Raw genomic sequence first — 20,389 nt, forward strand, 5'->3', positions numbered from 1 at the left:
CAGTGCGACACCATAGCCTATCATTATTAAAATTGTTGACACGAAATGGACCCTGTCGAGGTCACTGTTAAAGGGGCGGGCACAGTGGAGGTCACTGTTAAAGGGACGGGCACTGGGAAGGTGACTGTTAAAGGGGTGGAGTGCTGTATAGGTCACTGTTAATGGGGGGTGCCCCTGAGAAGTTCAATGTCAAGGGAGTGAGGTGCTGTGAGCGAGGGCTGCTATGAAGCTCAAAGTTAAGGGGACGAGCTGCTGTAGACGTACCATTGTAAGGAGGCAGGGCACTATGGGGGGGGGGTCAGTGTTAAGGAGTGAGGGGCAGTGGAGTTCACTGTTAAGAGGGCAGGGTGCTGTAGAGGTCACTGTTATGGGGGATACTGTGGATATCTTTTAACGACACACAGAAACATCAAATGAAATGGATGAAGTATACCCATGCAAAGTCTGGTCCTTCTGCTAGTGAACTATTAAAAGCTCAACAAAATGTCTATTTGGACTGCTCTACTAGGAATGTAGCCGGTTTGGGATAGTCAAAACTGCTGACACATGCTTTTTAATTATATTTTTATTTTACTCATATTAGTTCTGTTCAGGATAATATAAAAAAAGAAGACTTCTTATTTATAGATTCACCAGGTCTCCATCTTAATGTTTGCAAGCAAAGACACAGTAGTGTTTTACAAGCACATTCAGCCGGACAGAATCAGCCTCTTCTCCAAGTATCTCTCGGAATCTGTAACAATAAGGTTTATTCAGCAACATTATAGAAATGGCATCAGTATCTTATACATGCTTATTAAACTTTCTACTGTGATATAAGTCTTCCAAAAGAAAATGTATCTTTCTTTATAGGTTATTTTTCATATACAATCAAACTGCCTAAAAGTAAATCTGTTTTAGTTGTTAATAGCAACCAATCTGAGCTCAGCTTTCATTTTTTCAAAGCCTTGTAAGAACTGAAAGCTGAGCTCTGATTAATTGCTATGGGCAACTAAGGCTACTTTCACACTAGTGGCAGGACAGATCCGACAGGTTGTTCACCCGTCAGATCCGTCCTGCCGCAATTTCGCAGTCCGCCGGACCGCCTCTCCGTCCCCATTGACTATAATGGGGAAGAGGGGCGCAGCTCCGGTGCAGCAAGGCAGTTTGCGGTGAGAGGCCGCTGGACAAAAAAGTCAGACATGCAGTACCTTTAGTCCAGAAGCCTTTCGCCGTGCTCCGCCCTGTCCCGATTATAGTCAATGGGGACGGAGCGGCGGTCCGGCGAAATAGCGGCAGGACGGATCCAACAGGGTGAACAGCCTGTCGGATCCGTCCGGCCGCTAGTGTGAAAGTAGCCTAAGGCCGATTTTTTATTCAGTTTGATAGTGGCCTATTGTGTCAGAAAGATGGTGTTCTCCCAGCAAATAGCGATTGTGGAAGGCTATGTGCGAAGCAGATCGATTAAGGAAACGCAAGAGACCTTTGCCGATAAGTACCCAGAAACAAAACCACCAGCTAAACCTGGTATTATTCAGAGTCTGGTTCAGAAATGGCGGCAAAATGGCTCTGTTGCAAACATGAAGTAAACGAGACCTACGGCTGAAGTTGTGCATAAGATTCAGCAGCAGATTGCATGTAGTCCCCAAAATTTAACTCAAAGACAGTCTCAGTAAGTTGGTGTATTACGAACGGCATGTCAGCAAGTGCAGAAATCTCTGAACCTGAAACCATGCCGAATAATGTGTGTGCAGGAACCGAAAGAGTCTGACAAAGCTAAACGTGTAAATTGCTGTACTTGGTTGCTGACAGACATTTGGACCCACTGCTGTACTTCATGACCGACAAAGCTTGGTTTCGTTTATCAGGTCATGTGAAATCCCAGAATATGAGGTTCTGGTCTGCTGAAAATCCCCATTTGACTCACGAAACACCACTTCATGACCAGAAAATTGGCATTTGGGGCTTAGTGTCAGGAACACGAATGGCGGCCCCAATTTTCTTAAAATCAACAGTGAACCGCAAATTAACCTGGAAATCTTTGAACAGTTTTACAACAAACTAACACCAAAAGAAAAAATGACCTGCTTTTTCCAACAAGATGGGTTAACATTTGTAACACCCCAGAGTGGTGTCACCACTACTGCACCCTGCTACTACTATCTCTAATGGGCTAATATAATGTCATCTTGTGTATATCTGTGCATTCCTAATCTGTTTGCAACTGTTATGTTCATGTGATATGCCTGGTTCATCAGCAGGTGGCAGCAAACACGGCAAAGCTATCTTAGATAGAATGGAACTTACCATTCCATTCTAACCCCCCTCTGGAGATAAGTGGGCTAGTCCTACTTCCTCCAGGAAGGGTGTGGACCAGTTAGAGTTAGTCTAGTTCACCCCCAACTAGGGGAAGGGTGTGCAGGCGCATGTTTCTGCTGGATGTGCCCATGCCAGCCAGAGCACCCTTAGCTCTGTTGGCCATGGAGGCTGAAGCATAGAAGCCTTTAAGAGCCCAGAGATTAGTTCCTCAGCTGAGAATAAGTCTGACTACAGAGAAGAAGTGCAGCATACAAAAGAAGCTGAGTTATACAGCCAGCCTGTCAGTACAGCAGAGTCAGAGAGAAAGATATAGCAATGTTGAGTTTGCCTCCAAGTTTAATGCTAAAGCCTGCTGGAAACAAGACAAAGCCTGAAACTGTCTGGAGAAATGTTTATTCAAGTAAATACAAATTACACTTTAAGTAGGATTCTGAGCGGCACACTCCACGTCTATCCCCCAACAACCCGGGACTGCAGATCCCACAAAGCTCTCCTTCAATATCACGATCTCAGTGGTGCACAAGCCCAAACAAACAATAGTCCAGGACATTATGCGCAGTATGCGCTTCGTCAGGCTGCTACAGGTGTGTGCACCTGCACTCCACCTCTTAAAGCACTTCACGTCAAGGCATCAGCTGTGCAATCAGTGACGCCCTCCTGGTGCTGATATACATTGGTTAAAAACAAACTGCTACATTCAACATATTTTGTCACAGAGCATTTATGCAAGTTACAACAAAACAATATAATCCAGTCTATCATTCAAGCCTGAATTTCCTGTAGCCTGTGTCCGCAATATCCATCGCGCTTCACACTGCAATAATTGGCGATGTCTATCTCCTCCATTCAAGGGGGGAGGAACAGACTCAATCCCTGAAAATTTTTATGAACTCACATCTCCATTGTGCACTTCCCTAAAATGTTCAATGAGTCTGGGGGAGCCCTTCCCTGTGTCTACTGAACTCACATGTTCTCTAACACGTTCAAACATGCAGCGAATCGTCTTGCCAATATAAAACCGTCCGCAACCGCAGGTCACCATGTACACAGCATATGTGCTGCGGCGGTTCATAAAGCTGCGAACTTTATAGTTCAAACCAGCCACCCTGATAAATTTTGACTGAGAGTTCCATCTACACAGGGAGCAGCCCCCACATCTGAAATTTCCTATAGGGACATTCCTAGTAAGCCAGGTGGTGTTTGGAGGAGTGACAAATCTTCTTCTCACTATTTTGTCTTTTATGGTATGGCACCTTCTAAAAGAGATATGGGGTTTATTCTTAGTGACCATTGCTAGGGATGAATCCCTCTCCAAAATATTCCAATTGCGGAAAATGACTGACCATATTTTTTTGGCCATCGGGCTGAACCTGAAGGTAAAGATAAACCTTAATATACAAGCAGCCTCTAATCTTTGTGGTTACTTATCGGCGCTGCAGATCCACCAAGCGACGTGGGTAAAGTTCGCTTCACAGTCAAAGTTCCAATAAATGTTGATTGCGCTTCCTATGAGTGTAGGGTTCCAATCCCAGATTCTTATTCCAAATGAGCAGGTGTTTCACCTTGTAGCCAAACAATCGGTTACCAGAGGCTGGTGCACTCACGTACACCTGCACCCCAGAGGGAAGTTATAACACAAATAGTGAAGTTCAACCAGGTAATTCCGCAATCAGCAAGTTTTATTCTACTTACAAAAGGACATAAAATTTCAGCCTTAAAATCAATATGCTTTCATCAAAAGTCCACCCGACCCGGGTTTTGCCGGTCTAGCTTCGTCAGGGGCAATGGTATCCTCTCGTAAAGGTGCGGTATTTATTAGACCAAGATCTCTTCATTGGACCGCCCATTGATACAAAACTTTTTCCTTTTTTATATTGGACACTCATCCGAACTCAAGCCATAAAGAATAGACAAAGTTTTCTGGAGCCCGCAAGGGCCAGCGGTATTCTAACACTTTCCCTACTTTACAGAGCGTATAATTCACACATAACAAATAACCCTCTACTTACTATTCATAAAAAAGTCGCATGGTGACACTCCGATCACATGGTTTCCCGAAACCAATCACAGCCCACTTTATTCTATTCATTCACAATACGCGGGCACAGGTATCCAATGACAGCGGCAATACACCACTCCCCCCACTTGCAAGATAAACTTGTCCAGTTCTTTATCCTCGTTTCCATGTCCCCTTTTCGTCAATTGTTTTTAATTTCCTTTTGATTTTTTTAATAAATCATGCTGAGAAAAATCACTCAGCACTTTTTGCATTCTTGCATTCACCTCATGCTCCGGGTACCCTCTGGACACCAACCGCTGCTTCAACTCTGTAGCTTGGCTTTGAACATTTTAGGGAAGTGCACAATGGAGATGTGAGTTCATAAAAATTTTCAGGGATTGAGTCTGTTCCTCCCTTCTTGAATGGAGGAGATAGACATCGCCAATTATTGCAGTGTGAAGCGCGATGGATATTGCGGACACAGGCTACAGGAAATTCAGGCTTGAATGATAGACTGGATTATAGTGTTTTGTTGAAACTTGCATAAATGCTCTGTGACAAAATATGTTGAATGTAGCAGTTTGTTTTTAACCAATGTGTATCAGCACCAGGAGGGCGTCACTGATTGCACAGCTGATGCCTTGACGTGAAGTGCTTTAAGAGGTGGAGTGCAGGTGCACACACCTGTAGCAGCCTGACGAAGCGCATACTGCGCGAAACGGCCGTCGCTGCATCCAGTGTGCAGGGAAGTGACTCCTAGCTCTGGTGCCGCGTGTGTTTTGCTTGATGTGGCAATAAAGCAATATCTATATTTCCACAATGGTGAGTGCCGCCTGCTTTCTTTCTATGAAGAAGTTTTATTCAAGTAAAGCTGCCATTGAACTTCATCTCAAGGTCTGGACTCAAGTTATTTTTTCAAATCCCTCAATTATTCTCCCTATTTATTGCTTCGGACCCAAAGCCTGGGGTCCAGCGGTATCCAGGTAGGAGAACCGCAACACACTTAAAGAGACATTTTAGGCCGCAATATACAACTCGACATTTCCTACACCTGGGACGAGTGATATAGAGGGCCCTGGGGGGAGGCCGCCCGTTGCAGATGCCACACCTCACAGAACTCACTGGCACCGGTTCATGAACGGTTTATGGAAAAACGAACTTAGAGCAATAGGTTATACCCACCACGTTCCCCAGATTTGTCTACATGTAATTTTTATATGTGGGGAAATTTAAAACAGAAAGTGTCCGCTAACCATCCACATCCCCTGGATGAACTCAATAAGAACATTACAAACACTATCCGCAGCATCACAAGCAGTATCAGCCAACAGAATCCGATTAGCCCAAAGATGCCTAGACGTGAACAGGGACCACTTTCAGCATATTTTGTGACTTGTGGGCAATTAAAAAAAACAATCCACTTGCTCGTTCATCTTGTCATACCATCCCTGCAGGATGGCTACTTTTTTGTAGGACACCCTGTAGTATTGTGCAACGTGATGATTTTCCTAGATATTAAAATTTGCAAACACAGGGTTTTTAAGGGAGTATTTTATTGCATTATGTCCACTACAAATGGACAAATTCCCCTTTTCCCATTCTATCCTCCATTACATTCTTCCAGCCTTCTACTGTATGATATCACTCAAGTTTACATATGGCCATTTAGGAAATAGTGATTTTGATAATTCATTCAGTAGCCTCAGTGGTGGTGTGTTCTTAGAAGGCATATGGCTGCCTCAGTGCTGGAACAAACCAGTGGGGAATAGGTGCGTGGAATTTTTTTACCTTCTGTTAATCTTTTTCTGAGTTCTAATTAACATTTGACTTAAAATAACAAAATACGTAAAAATAAATAAATAATCTTGATCTAATAGGAAGAGGTCCATATGGAGTAGGAGGTTGAGGAGGCGGTTGATGTGGCGGTGTAGGTGGAAGCGGAGGTAGCCAACACTGGTTTTTGTTTTTTATTTTATTGTATTATTATTATTATTTTTTTTGTTTAAATTTAGGTAGACACCAAAACATTGGGAAATATAAAAAATAAAAGAGAAGGTGCGCTGGAGTACAACAATGGCTGGGTGAGGCCGGTATACATGTCTTTTCTGCCCAAGGTACGGAAAAGTCCTGTGGGGTCCCTGCCTGGTTCATTTTAATGAACGTGAGCTTGTCCACATTGGCTGTGGACAGGCGGCTGCGTTTCTCTGTGATAACGCCCCCTGCCGTGCTAAACACACCTTTAGACAATGCACTGTCTGAAGGGCAGGCCAGCACCTCCAAAGCGTTAAGGGCAAGCTCAGTGCCCAATTTGGAGATCCAGAAGTTGAAGGGGGCAGACCCATCAGTCAGTGCATGTAGGTCTGTGCACACATACTGCTCCACCATGTTGCTGAAATGCTGCCTCCTGCTAAGACATTCTATATTAGCTGATGGTGCTGGTTGTTGTGGCGTGCTGACAAAACTTTTCCACATTTCGGCCATGCTAACCCTGCCTTCTGAGGTGCTGGTGGTGCCCCAGCTGCGTTGGCAACCTCTTCTTCCTCCTCAGCCTTCGCCTTTTGCTTCCACTGAGCCCCCGCTGTCAGGTGGGAATGCCACCAGCAGCGCATCTACCAGCGTGCGGTTGTATTTGCGCATCTTACGATCACGCTCCAGTGACGGAATTAAGGACGGTACGTTGTCCTTGTAACGTGGATCCAGCAGCGTGGCCACCCAGTAATCAGCACAAGTTAGAATGTGGCCAACTCGGCGGTCGTTGTGGAGACACTGCAGCATGTAATCGCTCATGTGTGCCAGGCTGCCCAGAGGCAACGACAAGATGTCCTCTGTGGGAGGTGTATCGTCTTTGTCCTCTGTTTCCCCTCCAGCCACGCACCAGTTATTGCCATGAGCTGGTTTGGGTGCCACCCTGCTGTGAACACGGTTCCTCCTCCATCTCCTCATCCTCCACCTAGTCATCCTCCAGAACTGTGACCTGGCTGGAAAATTGTGTACCTGGCGTATGTTGGTGCAGAAACCCAACCTCTGAGCCACTTGTGAATGACTGGCCTGAAACCCTTGTAAATGATCCCTCTTCCTCCTCCTCCTGTGCCACATCCTCTTCCATCATCGCCCGAAGCGTTTTTTTAAGGAGACATAGAAGTGGGATAGTAACGCTGAGAACCGCGTCATCGGCACTGGCCATGTTGGTGGAGTACTCGAAATTGCGCAACAAGGCACACAGGTCTCACATGGAGGCCCACTCATTGGTGGTGAAGTTGTGCTGTTCCGCAAAGCGACTCACCCGTGCGTGCTGCAGCTGAAACTCCACTATCGCCTGCTGCTGCTTGCACAGTCTGGCCAGCATGTGCAAGGTGGAGTTCCACCTTGTGGACACGTGGCATATGAGGCGGTGAGCGGGAAGGCCGAAGTTACGCTGCAGCGCAGACAGGCGAGCAGCAGCAGGATGAGAACACCAAAAGCGCGCACAGACGGCCTGCACTTTCTGCAGCAGTTTTGACATATTGGGGTAATTTTTCAGAAATTTCAGCACCACCAAATTCAGCATATGCGCCATGCAAGGGATGTGCGTCAAACTGGCTAGGCCCAGAGCTGCTACGAGATTTCGCCCATTATCGCACACCACCAGGCCGGGCTTAAGGCTCACTGGCACCAACCACTCATCGGTCTGTTGTTCCATGTCTGTCCACAGCTCCTGCGCGGTGTGCGGTTCGTCCCCCAAACAGATAAGTTTCAAGACTGGCTGCTGTCGTTTACCCCTGGCTGTGCTGAAGTTGGTGTTACGCTGACCGAATGAGGAGGCGGTAGAGGATGAGGTAGCGGAGTAGGAAGAAACAGGAGGCAAAGAAAACGACCTGCAATCCTCGGTGGTGGAAGGACATGCGCCAAACTGCTATCCGCCTCGGGCCCAGCGCGCCGCTGCATTTACCCAGTGTGCTGTTAGGGAGATATAACATCCCTGATGGTGCTTACTGGTGCATGTATCCGCAGTTAGGTGGACCTTGCCACGGATGGCGTTGCGCAGTGCACACCTGATTTTGTCCCCCACTTGGTTGTGCGGGGAAGGGATGGCTCACCTGGAAAAGTAGTGGCGGCTGGGCACAACGTACTGTGTTACAGCCACCGCCATCAGATTCTTAAAACTGTCCATGTCCACCAGATGGAATGACAGCATTTCAAAGGCCAGGAATTTGGAAATCCTTGCATTCAGGGCCAGGTATCGCGGGTGGGTTGGGAAATAGACAGCTGAACGCTTCCATGGGACATTTTGGAGATGCTTGGCGACCGAGATGGTGGTGTTGCTGGCACATCCTCTGTTTGCGGGGTGGCAGGTGCCACTGTCACTCCAGAGGGGGATGAAGAGGCAGAGACTGCAGCAGAAGAGGAAGCAAGAGGAGCCAGAGGTTCTTGAGGTGTCTACTCCACTGCAGCTTGTGCTTTGCACTTAGATGCCTGGTCATGCAGGTTGTGCTGTGGTTTAAAACGTTTATGCCTCACTTCAGGCTCTTATTGCACAGTGTGTAAACCACTCGTGTCTTGTGGTCAGCACATTGTCCGAAGAAATACCATGCCAGGGAACTCCTTGGAGCTGGTTTTGGTGTGCTCGGTCGCTTGGTGCGGTGGGCAGTAGCAGGCGTACTGTCTAGGGGACGGCCGCTCCGCTTTTGCACCCTGCTCGCATGACCTTGATTCCATGTGGGGTCGAGGACCTCATCATCCTCTACATCATCTTCCACCCTGTCTTCACCCCTGCCCTCCTTGTCGGTCTGAACACTGCAGAAAGCCACAGCAGTTGGCACCTGGGTTTCGTCATCATCCGAGACGTGCTGCGGTGGTCCTCCCATGTACTCATCCTGAAACATAAGTGGTTGGGCATCGGTGCACTCAATCTCTTCCACTTCTGGGGCAGGTCTATGTGGATGGCCCTGGGAAACCCTGCTAGCAGAGTCATCAAAAAGCAGAAGAGACTGCTGCATGACTTGGGGCTCAGACTGCTTGGCTGATTTGCAAGGGGGTGAGGTGAAAGACTGAAGGTCATCATCTGCACGTGCCAAATGTGGTCTTTCAGCAGGAGACGGGGTGGGAGACAATGTGAAGGAACTGTATCCACTGTCAGCAACCCAATCTACTATCGCCTGTACTTGTTTAGGCCTCACCATTCGTAGAGCCGCATTCGGTCCTACCAAATAACGCTGAAGGTTCTATCGCCTACTTGCACCTGAGGAAGGTGTTTCAATTAGGTGTGTAGCTGGCACAGATCGACCACGTCCTCTCCCTGCAACAGGAGCTCTACCAACACAAGCAGCACCACGACCAGGGCCACGTCCCTTGTTTGACACTCTCCAAATTTTTTGTGGTTACCCAGCAAATTAAGTTCCTTGTGAACAATACAGAGCAGGTGTTTTTTATAGGCCAAAATGGGTTAATGTCACCCAACAATGGAACAGACGAATTTTTTAAATTTTGGTCAATGTCACCTAGGCAGAGCAGGTGTTATTGGACGGGAAAAATGGGTTAATGACACCCAACAATGGAAAAGACAAATGTTGATTGCCCGGTCTGCTATGCAGTGCAGGCAGCAAAGGTACTTTATTGCCAAAAAAAAGTTTCTCTCACACACAATGAAACAGATGGATTTAACTGTATTTCTTTAACTACGAGAAATGCAGCACAGGGCAAAAAGGTACTTTATTGCCCCAAAAAAAGTGTTTTTTTTTTAACCCTAAATGAAACAGATGGATTTAACTGTGATTATATTTCACTCTCACAAATGAAGCACAGGGGTTTTTAACATAACAAATGGTGGATCTGTCACCCCTACAATGGAACAGATGGATTTGCTGAATTTATGTGCCTGCCTGTCACATGTGCAGGCCTCAGAGGTACTTTGCACCCAAAAATGGGAATTTTAAGCCCAAAAATGTAACAGCAGTATTTAATGGTTTTATTTGACTGACAGGAATGCAGCGTAGGCCGCAAATGTACATTATAGCAACAAAAAATTGAATTTTTCAGCAAAAAATGTAACTGCAGTATTAGGCGGTTTTATTGGACTGTCCGAAATGCAGCACAGGGCAAAAAGGTACTTTATTGCCGCTCCAAAAAGTTTTTTTTTAACTCTAAATTAAACAGATGGATTTAACTGTGATTATATTTCACTCTCACAAATTAAGTACAGGTTTTTTTTTACTTAAAAAATCGTGGATATGTCACCCCTACAATGGAACAGAAGGATTTGCTGAATTTATGTGCCTGCCTGTCACATATGCAGTGCAGGCCTCAGAGGTACTTTACAACAAAAAATTTAAATATGTCACCCCACATTGGAACAGATGGTTTTAACTGATTATATTTAACTCTCAGAAATGCAGCACAGGGGTACAACTAGTAAGAGCAGAGTGACGTGCGGCACTACGTGACTCCAGCTTAAATAGAGGCTGGGTCACATGCTGCACTTCGCTGTAATGGCTTCTAAGGGTACACTAGTTAAACGCCATTTAATCGCCGAACTTAAACTTTTGCAAAAATGTTCGGGTAGAAAAAACTCTAAAGTTCGGTACGAACATCATTGAGCAGGCACCCTGGGGCACCCTCAAATCAGACCTGCGGTTTGTGGCGTTTACGGGAGTTGCGGCGGGCGGTTGGAGATGCCATTGGGTCCCCGTGCGGCTGTAATGGGGACCCGATGGCATGGAAGGCAGCGCGATGCCTTCCTTAGGCATCGGCACTGCCTTCCAATGAAGAGCCTGAGAGATCCAGCCCCCTGGATCTCACAGGCAGGAAGCTGTATGAGTATTACTCATATAGCCAAAGCATTCCAATACAGAAGTATTCGAATGCATTGTAAAGGGGATCAGACCCCCAAAAGTTGAAGTCCCAAAGTGGGACAAAAAATGTAAGTGAAAAAAATTAGAAAAAATAACGTTTCCCCCAAAATTTTAAAGTTTCAAGTAAAAAAAACAAAAAAACAAAACCTAATTTCCCCCCAAAAAAGTAAAAAAAAATTGGTCAAAAATAGGAAATTTTTTTAAAAAGTTGACATATTAGGTATCTCTGCATCCATATCAACCGGCTCTATAAACATATCACATGACCTAACCCCTCAGATGAACACCATAAAAAATAAAAACTGTGCTAAAGAAACAATTTTTTTGTCACCTTAGATCACAAAAAGTACAACAGCAAGCGATCAAAAAGGCGTATGCCCACCAAAATAGTACCAATGTAACCGTCACCTCATCCTGCAAAAAAAGAGCCCCTAACTAAGACAATCGCCTAAAAAATAAAAAAAAATATTGCTCAGAATATGGAGACACTAAAACATCATTTTTTTGGTTTTAAAAAAGCTGTTATTGTGTAAGGGTACTTTCACACTAGCGTTTTTCTTTTCCGGCGCTGAGTTCCGTCCTAGGGGCTCAAATCCGGAAAAGAACTGATCAGTTTTATCCCCATGCATTCTGAATGGAGAGTCAGTCCTTCAGGATGCATCAGGATGTCTTCAGTTCAGTCTTTTTGACTGATCAGGCTTTTCAGAAAAACGTAGCATGCAGTATTTTTACCTCCGGCCAAAAAGCCTGAACACTTTGACTGAACGCCGGATCAGGCCTTTTTCCCATTGACTTGCATTAACGCCGGATCTGGCGCTGTGTGTTCAGTCAAAACGGATCCGGCTTTTGCCTGTTAAACCCGAAAAATGTGAAAAAAAAGTTAAAGTCCATAAATGGCGGATCTGTTTTTTCCAATGCATTTTTTCATTGTGATCAAAATCCTGATCAGGATTCAAATGTAATCCGTTTTCACACGTTTTTCCGGATCCGGCGGGCAGTTCCGGTGTCGGAATTGAACACCGGATTAAAACAACGCTAGTGTGAAAGTAGCCTAAAACTTGCATAAATAAATAAAAAAGTATGCATATTAGGTATCGCCACGTCCGTAATAACCTGCTCTATAAAAATATCACAAAACCTAACCCCTCAGGTGAACACCGTAAAAAATAAAAAATAAAAATGGTGTAAAAAAAGCAATTTTTTGTCACCTTACATCACAAAAAGTGTAATAGCAAGCGATCAAAAAGTCCTACACACCCCAAAATAGTGCCAATCAAACCATCATCTCATTCCGCAAAAAATTAGACCATACCCAAGATAATTGTCCAAAAACAAAAAAAAAATATGGTTCTCAGACTACGGAAACACTAAAACATGATTTTTTTTGTTTAAAAAATGAAATCATTGTGTAAAACTTACATAAATAAAAAAATTGTATACATATTAGGTATCGCCACGTCCGTGACAACCTGCTCTATAAAAATACCACATGATGTAACCTGTCAGATGAATGTTGCCTCACAAAAAGTGTAATATAGAGCAAACAAAAATCATATGTACCCTAAACTAGTACCAACAAAACTGCTACCCTATCCTGTAGTTTCTAAAATGGGGTAACTTTTTTAGAGTTTCTACTCTAGGGGTGCATCAGGGGGGCTTCAAATGGGACATGGTGTAAAAAAAACAGTCCAGCAAAATCTGCCTTCCAAAAACCATATGGCATTCCTTTCCTTCTGTGCCCTGCCGTGTGCCCGTACAGCAGTTTACGACCACATATGGGGTGTTTCTGTAAACTACAGAATCAGGGCCATAAATATTGAGTTTTGTTTGGCTGTTAACGCTTGCTTTGTAACTGGAAAAAAATTATTAAAAGGGAAAATTTGCCAAAAAAGTGAAATTTTTAAATTGTATCTCTATTTTCCATTCATTCTTGTGAAACACCTAAAGAGGTTAACGACGTTTGTAAAATCAGTTTTGAATACCTTGAGGGGTTTAGTTTCTATAATGGGTGGTTTCTAGTGTTGAGCGCGAATATTCGAATATCGAATTTTTTTAGCGAATATCGGCACTTCGCTAATTTGCGAATATTTCGAATATAGTGCTATAAATTCGATATTTCAAATATTCTTTTTTTTTTTTTTTTATTGTTATATTTTCTTCTTTCCCACTTCCCAAAAGTAGTTCTTACCTGTCCTTAGGATTCCTGGCTTCCTTGGCTGCTCCAGTCAATGCCCGTTGCCGCTTCTGACGACTTCCGTGCTCATGTAGCGTCCCCATCACCATGGGAATGTCTCCATACTAGAATGTACTGTCGGATTTGAGAATTATGTTGAAATCGCAATTCGATTAATTCATGTTATAATAATCGAATTGCGATTACAACTTAGCACTGCTATATTCCATATTAGGCTAGAATTAACGAATATGGAATATAGCAGTGCTAAGTTGAAATCGAAATTCGATTATTATAACTTGAATTAATCGAATTGCTATTTCAACTTGGACCTGGTTTACTATGGTTGGCTTGGTAGAATTAGCGAATATGACGAATGTATTCGTCATATTCCTCAAAACGAAGATAACGAAGTATTCTCCATTTTCGTTTTAGCTCCATATTCGTCAACTTTGCTAATTCTAGCAATCAAATAGGAAAGTTGACTATAGAGACAGTTAAGTTTAATTCGCTATGCGATTATATTACTTTGCTTTTTTTTAAAAAAAATTGAATAGTTAAACACTTGATTATTATAATGATTCTATTTATAAAAAAAAAAAAAAAGCAAAGTAATATAATCGCATAGCGAATTAAACACTGCTATCTCTATAGTCAACCTTCCTATTTGATTGCTAGAATTAGCGAAGTTGACGAATAGGTAGCTAAAACGAAGATGGAGAATATTTCTTTATCTTCGTTTTGAGGAATATGACGAATACATTCGTCATATTCGCTAATTCTACCAAGCCAACCATAGTAAACTAGGTCCAAGTTGAAATAGCCATTCGATTAATTCAAGTTATAATAATCAAATTTCGATTTCAACTTAGCACTGCTATATTCCATATTAGGCTAGAATTAACGAATATGGAATATAGCAGTGCTAAGTTGAAATCGAAATTCGATAATTATAACTTGAATTAATCGCATTGCTATTTCAACTTGGACCTGGTTTATTATGGTTGGCTTGGTAGAATTAGCGAATATGACGAATGTATTCGTCATATTCCTCCAAACGAAGATAACGAAGTATTCTCCATCTTCGTTTTAGCTACCTATTCGTCAACTTCGCTAATTCTAGCAATCAAATAGGAAGGTTGACTATAGAGACAGCTGTGTTTAATTCGCTATGCGATTATATTACATTGCTTTTTTTTTTATAAATAGAATCATTATAATAATCAAGTATTTAACTATTCAATTTTTTTTTTTAAAAAAGCAAAGTAATATAATCGCATAGCGAATTAAACTTAGCTGGCTGATTGCTAGAATTAGCGAAGTTGACGAATAGGTAGCTAAAAACGAGTTAAAATCGCAATACGCGATTATTTAAATCGCATATTAATCGCGATAACTAGAATAATGACGAATATTTGATTTTGACGAATATAAAAACTAATATTCTATCGAATATTTGCGAATTTCGTTAAAATCGAATATGGCACCTGCCGCTTATCACTAGTGGTTTCTATTATGTAAGCCTCACAAAGTGATTTCAGACCTGAACTAGTCCTTAAAAAGTAAGTTTTTGAAAATTTCTGAAAAATTTTAAGATTTGCTTCTAAACTTCTAAGCCTTGTTACATCCCCAAAAATTAAAATGTCATTCCCAAAATGATCCAAACATGAAGTAGACATATGGGGAATGTGAAGTAATAACTATTTTTGTAGGTATTACTATGTATTATAGAAGTTGAATAGCTTGCTGCTATTTCAAATGCTGCTGTTATAAGTGCATTGGAGATATTCAGGAGATACTCAGGAGGTAATCTGGAGGTGGATACAATCTAAACAAGTAAGATTTGTTTGTTTAAAATCTTTCCCCTCTTTACAATGGCAGATTTGGTTCTGTGCAGGAATTGTTGTGCTTTTATTTCAGGTTCCACTCTTCAAAGGTTTGGATACTGTCTGATCTGTAGACAGCTCTCCATAATGCAGCAGGAAATTACCTTTTTGAAATATGAAAATTTTAAATTAACCACTAAACAAACTCAGGCAAAGAAAACATTGCAATGCCACTGCCACAGAGGCCCCCTAGAAATGGAAGATGGGTTACTGTAGGTTCAGGTAGACTGAGAGTTGTGGATAGAAGGCATGTCCCACAGTCTGTGGCTCTCCATAATTCATTTGCAGCACTTTCAGAGTGCAAGAGCAACATGGAGGATGGCTCAAGCACAGTGGGTGAGAAACAATCATCTCCCATGCCTAAAGTATGTAAGACTGCAGCCAAAGACAAAAAGGAGAAGGTAAGGATTGATAGTAAGCAGCTGTTGGTGGGCGATTCCATCATAAGAGGTGTGAAGTTTGAGGAGAATGGTGTTGTGAGATGTCTCCCTGGTGCTACCGCTAGCAGGGATAGACGACGGATCCTAAATATTGTTAGGCAAGCAAAGCAGGAAAGGGAAGTGGATGTTATTCTCCATCTTGGGACAAACGATCTGGCTTGCAATGAGGTTTCAAAGGTGAAAGAAGCTTTTCATACACTTGGAAAGGATATACGGGAGGTTGCATCAACTGTTTCATTCTCTGCAGTTTTGCCTGTGCATAACCTTCAGCATGACAGGAAGATGCGCATTAAGGAATTCAATGTATGGCTTGGTGAATGGTGTCTGAACCAAGGGTTTGGCTTTGTGTCTCATGATAGCTTTGTTGGAATGGAAAAGAACTGTACAAGAAAGATGGTTTGCATCTTTCTCTCAAGGGAACGAATGTCCTCGGTGAACAGTTCCAAGTATTTGCTAAGAAGCATTTAAACTAGGAAAGGGGGGCAAAAGAGTGATAATCCAGCAGTCTGACTGCCCCCCGGAACAATGCCAGAAGAGGCCAGTAGCACAAAGGTTAAGAAATTACAAGCTCAGAGTCTTGTCTACAAATGCTCGCAGTCTAGGGAATAAGATCAATGAGCTTGAGGCTATAATGGCATCTGAGAATATAGATGTAGTGGCTGTTACTGAGACGTGGTTCAAGGGGAGTAATGACTGGGATATATCAATACCAGGGTTCTCTCTATACAGGAAAGACAGAGAAGGCAAGAAGGGGTAGGGGTGGCCCTGTATGTGAAAGATAGCATAAAATCTAATTTGATACAAGTTAGCGAGAACAATTTAGAGTCAGTTTGGGTTACCTTGCAGCTTGATAATCATAAGGTAACTCGTGTAGGTGTTATATATAGACCACCTACCCAAGTCAAAGAATTAGATGATCTACTAGTTGAGGAAATAGCTAAAATGACATTGAAGGGGGAAGTTATCATTATGGGAGACTTCAATCTTCCAGATGTAAACTGGAAAACCAAAATAGCTAGTTCTGCCAAGAGTACAGATATTCTAAATTCCCTACTGGGATTATCTCTACAGCAAGTAGTGGAGGAGCCAACCCGGAAGGAGGCCATTTTAGATTTAGTATTCACAAATGGGAATTTGGTATCTGATATTACTGTAGGGGAAAGCTTGGGATCTAGTGATCACCAGTCAGTGTGGTTTACTATAAGTACAGTGACTGAGTCACACCACACAAAGACAAAAGTTTTAGATTTTAGAAAAACTGACTTTTCTAAAATTAGATTAGTGGTATACGAGTCCCTATCAGACTGGAACAGTTTAATTGGAGTCCAGGAGAAATGGGACTACTTAAAAGTGGCACTATTGAAGGAAACAGAAGATTGCATTAGGCTTGTCAGTAAAAGCAAAAAAAGGAAGAAACCACTGTGGTACTCAGCAGAAGTGGCCAAAATCATTAAAAACAAAAAGATAGCATTTAGGAATTATAAAAAAAAAAAAAACGAGGATGACAGACAAATTTATAAGATTAGGCAGAGAGAGGCCAAACAAGTTATAAGAGCTTCTAAAGCACAGGCAGAAGAGAAATTAGCTCAGTCAGGGAAAAAAGGCGATAAGGCATTCTTCAGATACATAAATGAAAAAAGGAAACTAAAACAAGGAATTACCAAATTAGAAACTAAAGAAGGAAGGTATATGGAAGAAGATAAAGAACTAGCTGACTGCCTCAATGAATACTTCTGTTCAGTTTTTACAAAGGAAAATGAAGGAGAAGGACCTCAGTTGGGAAAGAAGACTAATGAATCTTTTGACGCATGTGTCTTTACAGAGGAAGAGGTTCTAAGTCAACTGTCTAAAATTAATACAAATAAGTCACAGGGGCCTGATGGGATACACCCAAAGCTATTAAAAGAGCTCAGCGGTGAACTAGCAAAACCATTAACAGATTTATTTAACCAATCACTGGCAACAGGAGTCGTCCCAGAAGATTAGAAATTAGCAAATGTTGTGCCCATTCACAAGAAAGGTAGTAGGGAGGAATCGGGAAACTATAGGCCAGTAAGCCTGACATCAATAGTGGGGAAATTAATGGAAACCATACTTAAGGAGAGGATTGTGGACCATCTAAAATCCCATGGATTGAAAGATGAAAAACAGCATGGGTTTACTTCAGGGAGATCATGTCAAACTAATCTTATTGATTTTTTTGATTGGGTGACTAAAATAATAGATGGAGGAGGTGCAGTAGACATCGCTTATCTAGACTTTAGTAAGGCTTTTGATACTGTCCCACATAGAAGGCTTATCAATAAAGTGCAGTCATTGGGCTTGGACTCCCATATTGTTGAATGGATTAGGCAGTGGCTGAGGGACAGGCAACAGAGGGTTGTAGTCAATGGAGTATATTCAGACCAAGGTCTTGTTACCAGTGGGGTACCTCAGGGATCTGTTCTGGGACCCATATTGTTTAATATCTTTATCAGCGAAATTGCAGAAGGCCTCAATGGTAAGGTGTGTCTTTTTGCTGATGACGCAAAGATTTGTAACAGGGTTGATGTTCCTGGAGGAATACACCAAATGGAAAAGGACTTAGGAAAACTAGAGGAATGGTCAAAAATCTGGCAACTAAAATTTAATGTTGATAAGTGCAAGATAATGCACCTGGGATGTAAAAACCCAAGAGCAGAATATAAAATCAGTGATACAGTCCTAACCTCAGTATCTGAGGAAAGGGATTTAGGGATCATTATTTCAGAAGACTTAAAGGTAGGCAGACAATGTCACAGAGCAGCAGGAAATGCTAGCAGAATGCTTGGGTGTATAGCAAGAGGAATTACCAGTAGAAAGAGGGAGGTGCTCATGCCGCTCTACAGAGCACTAGTGAGACCTCATTTGGAGTATTGTACTCAGTACTGGAGACCATATCTCCAGAAGGATATTGATACTTTGGAGAGAGTTCAGAGAAGAGCTACTAAACTGGTACATGGATTGCAGGATAAAACTTACCAGGAAAGATTAAAGGACCTTAGCATGTATAGCTTGGAAGAAAGACGAGACAGAGGGGATATGATAGAAACTTTTTAAATACATAAAGGGAATCAACAAGGTAAAAGAGGAAAGAATATTTAAAAGAAGAAAAACTGCTACAAGAGGACATAGTTTGAAATTAGAGGGGCAAAGGTTTAAAAGTAATATCAGGAAGTATTACTTTACTGAGAGAGTAGTGGATGCATGGAATAGCCTTCCTGCAGAAGTGGCAGCTGCAAATACAGCGGAGGAGTTTAAGCATGCATGGGATAGGCATAAGGCCATCCTTCATATAAGATAGGGCCAGGGGCTATCCATAGTATTTAGTATATTGGGCAGACTAGATGGGCCAAATGGTTCTTATCTGCCGACACATTCTATGTTTCTATGTATGTTTCTATGAGAAATTGAAACTTAAAAATTTTAAAATTTTTCCCAATTTTTGGTACATTTTTATATTTTTTTAGAAATAAAAATTAATTTTTTTGACTCCGTTTTACCAGTGTCATGAAGTACAATAAGTGACGAAAAAAACAATCTCAGAATGGCATGGATAAGTCAAAGTGTTTTAAAGTTATCACCACATAAAGGGACACTGGTCAGATTTGCAAAAAATTGCCTGGTCTTTAACCACCTCAGCCCCCAGTGCTTAAACACCTTGAAAGACCAGGCTACTTTTTACACTTCTGACCTACACTACTTTCACAGTTTATTGCTCGTGCATGCAACTTACCACCCAAATGAATTTTACCTCCTTTTCTTCTCACTAATAGAGCTTTCATTTGGTGGTATTTCATTGCTGCTGACATTTTTACTTTTTTTGTTATTAATCGAAATTTAACGATTTTTTTGCAAAAAAATGACATTTTTCACTTTCAGTTGTAAAATTTTGCAAAAAAACGAGATCCATATAGAAATTTTGCTCTAAATTTATTGTTCTACATGTCTTTGATAAAAAAAAAATGTTTGGGTAAAAAAAAATGGTTTGGGTAAAAGTTATAGCGTTTACAAACTATGGTACAAAAATGTGAATTTCCGCTTTTTGAAGCAGCTCTGACTTTCTGAGCACCTGTCATGTTTCCTGAGGTTCTACAATGGCCAGACAGTACAAACACCCCACAAATGACCCCATTTCGGAAAGTACACACCCTAAGGTATTCGCTGATGGGCATAGTGAGTTCATAGAACTTTTTATTTTTTGTCACAAGTTAGCGGAAAATGATGATTTTTTTTTTCTTTTCTTACAAAGTCTCATATTCCACTAACTTGTGACAAAAAATAAAAACTTCTATGAGGAATGTGTTTTGGGGTGTCTTTTTACATATACCCATGCTGGGTGAGCTAAATATCTTGGTCAAATGCCAACTTTGTATAAAAAAATGGGAAAAGTTGTCTTTTGCCAAGATATTTCTCTCACCCAGCATGGGTATATGTAAAATGACACCCCAAAACACATTCCCCAACTTCTCCTGAATACGGAGATACCAGATGTGTGACATTTTTTTGCAGCCTAGGTGGGCAAAGGGGCCCATATTCCAAAGAGCACCTTTCGGATTTCACAGGTCAATTTTTACAGAATTTGATTTCAAACTCCTTACCACACATTTGGGCCCCTAGAATGCCAGGGCAGTATAACTACCCCACAAGTGACCCCATTTTGGAAAGAAGAGACCCCAAGGTATTCGCTGATGGGCATAGTGAGTTCATGGAAGTTTTTATTTTTTGTCACAAGTTAGTGGAATATG

At 42.1% G+C, this 20,389-nt stretch overlaps 1 protein-coding gene across 1 annotated transcript in view; it reads right to left on the reverse strand.

The window, feature by feature from the left end:
- Positions 1-578: 578 nt before the first annotated feature.
- Positions 579-20,389, reverse strand: part of LOC121008537 (putative methyltransferase DDB_G0268948) — a 145,939-nt gene continuing 126,128 nt past the window's right edge. Inside the window, exon 6 of the mRNA XM_040441154.1 lies at positions 579-733. Within this exon, the coding sequence (XP_040297088.1) occupies positions 646-733 (88 nt within the window). The 3' untranslated portion in view covers positions 579-645. The remainder of the gene's footprint in view (positions 734-20,389) is intronic.

This window comes from Bufo bufo, chromosome 7 (genome assembly GCF_905171765.1).
Source record: "Bufo bufo chromosome 7, aBufBuf1.1, whole genome shotgun sequence".
Lineage (NCBI taxonomy): Eukaryota > Metazoa > Chordata > Amphibia > Anura > Bufonidae > Bufo > Bufo bufo.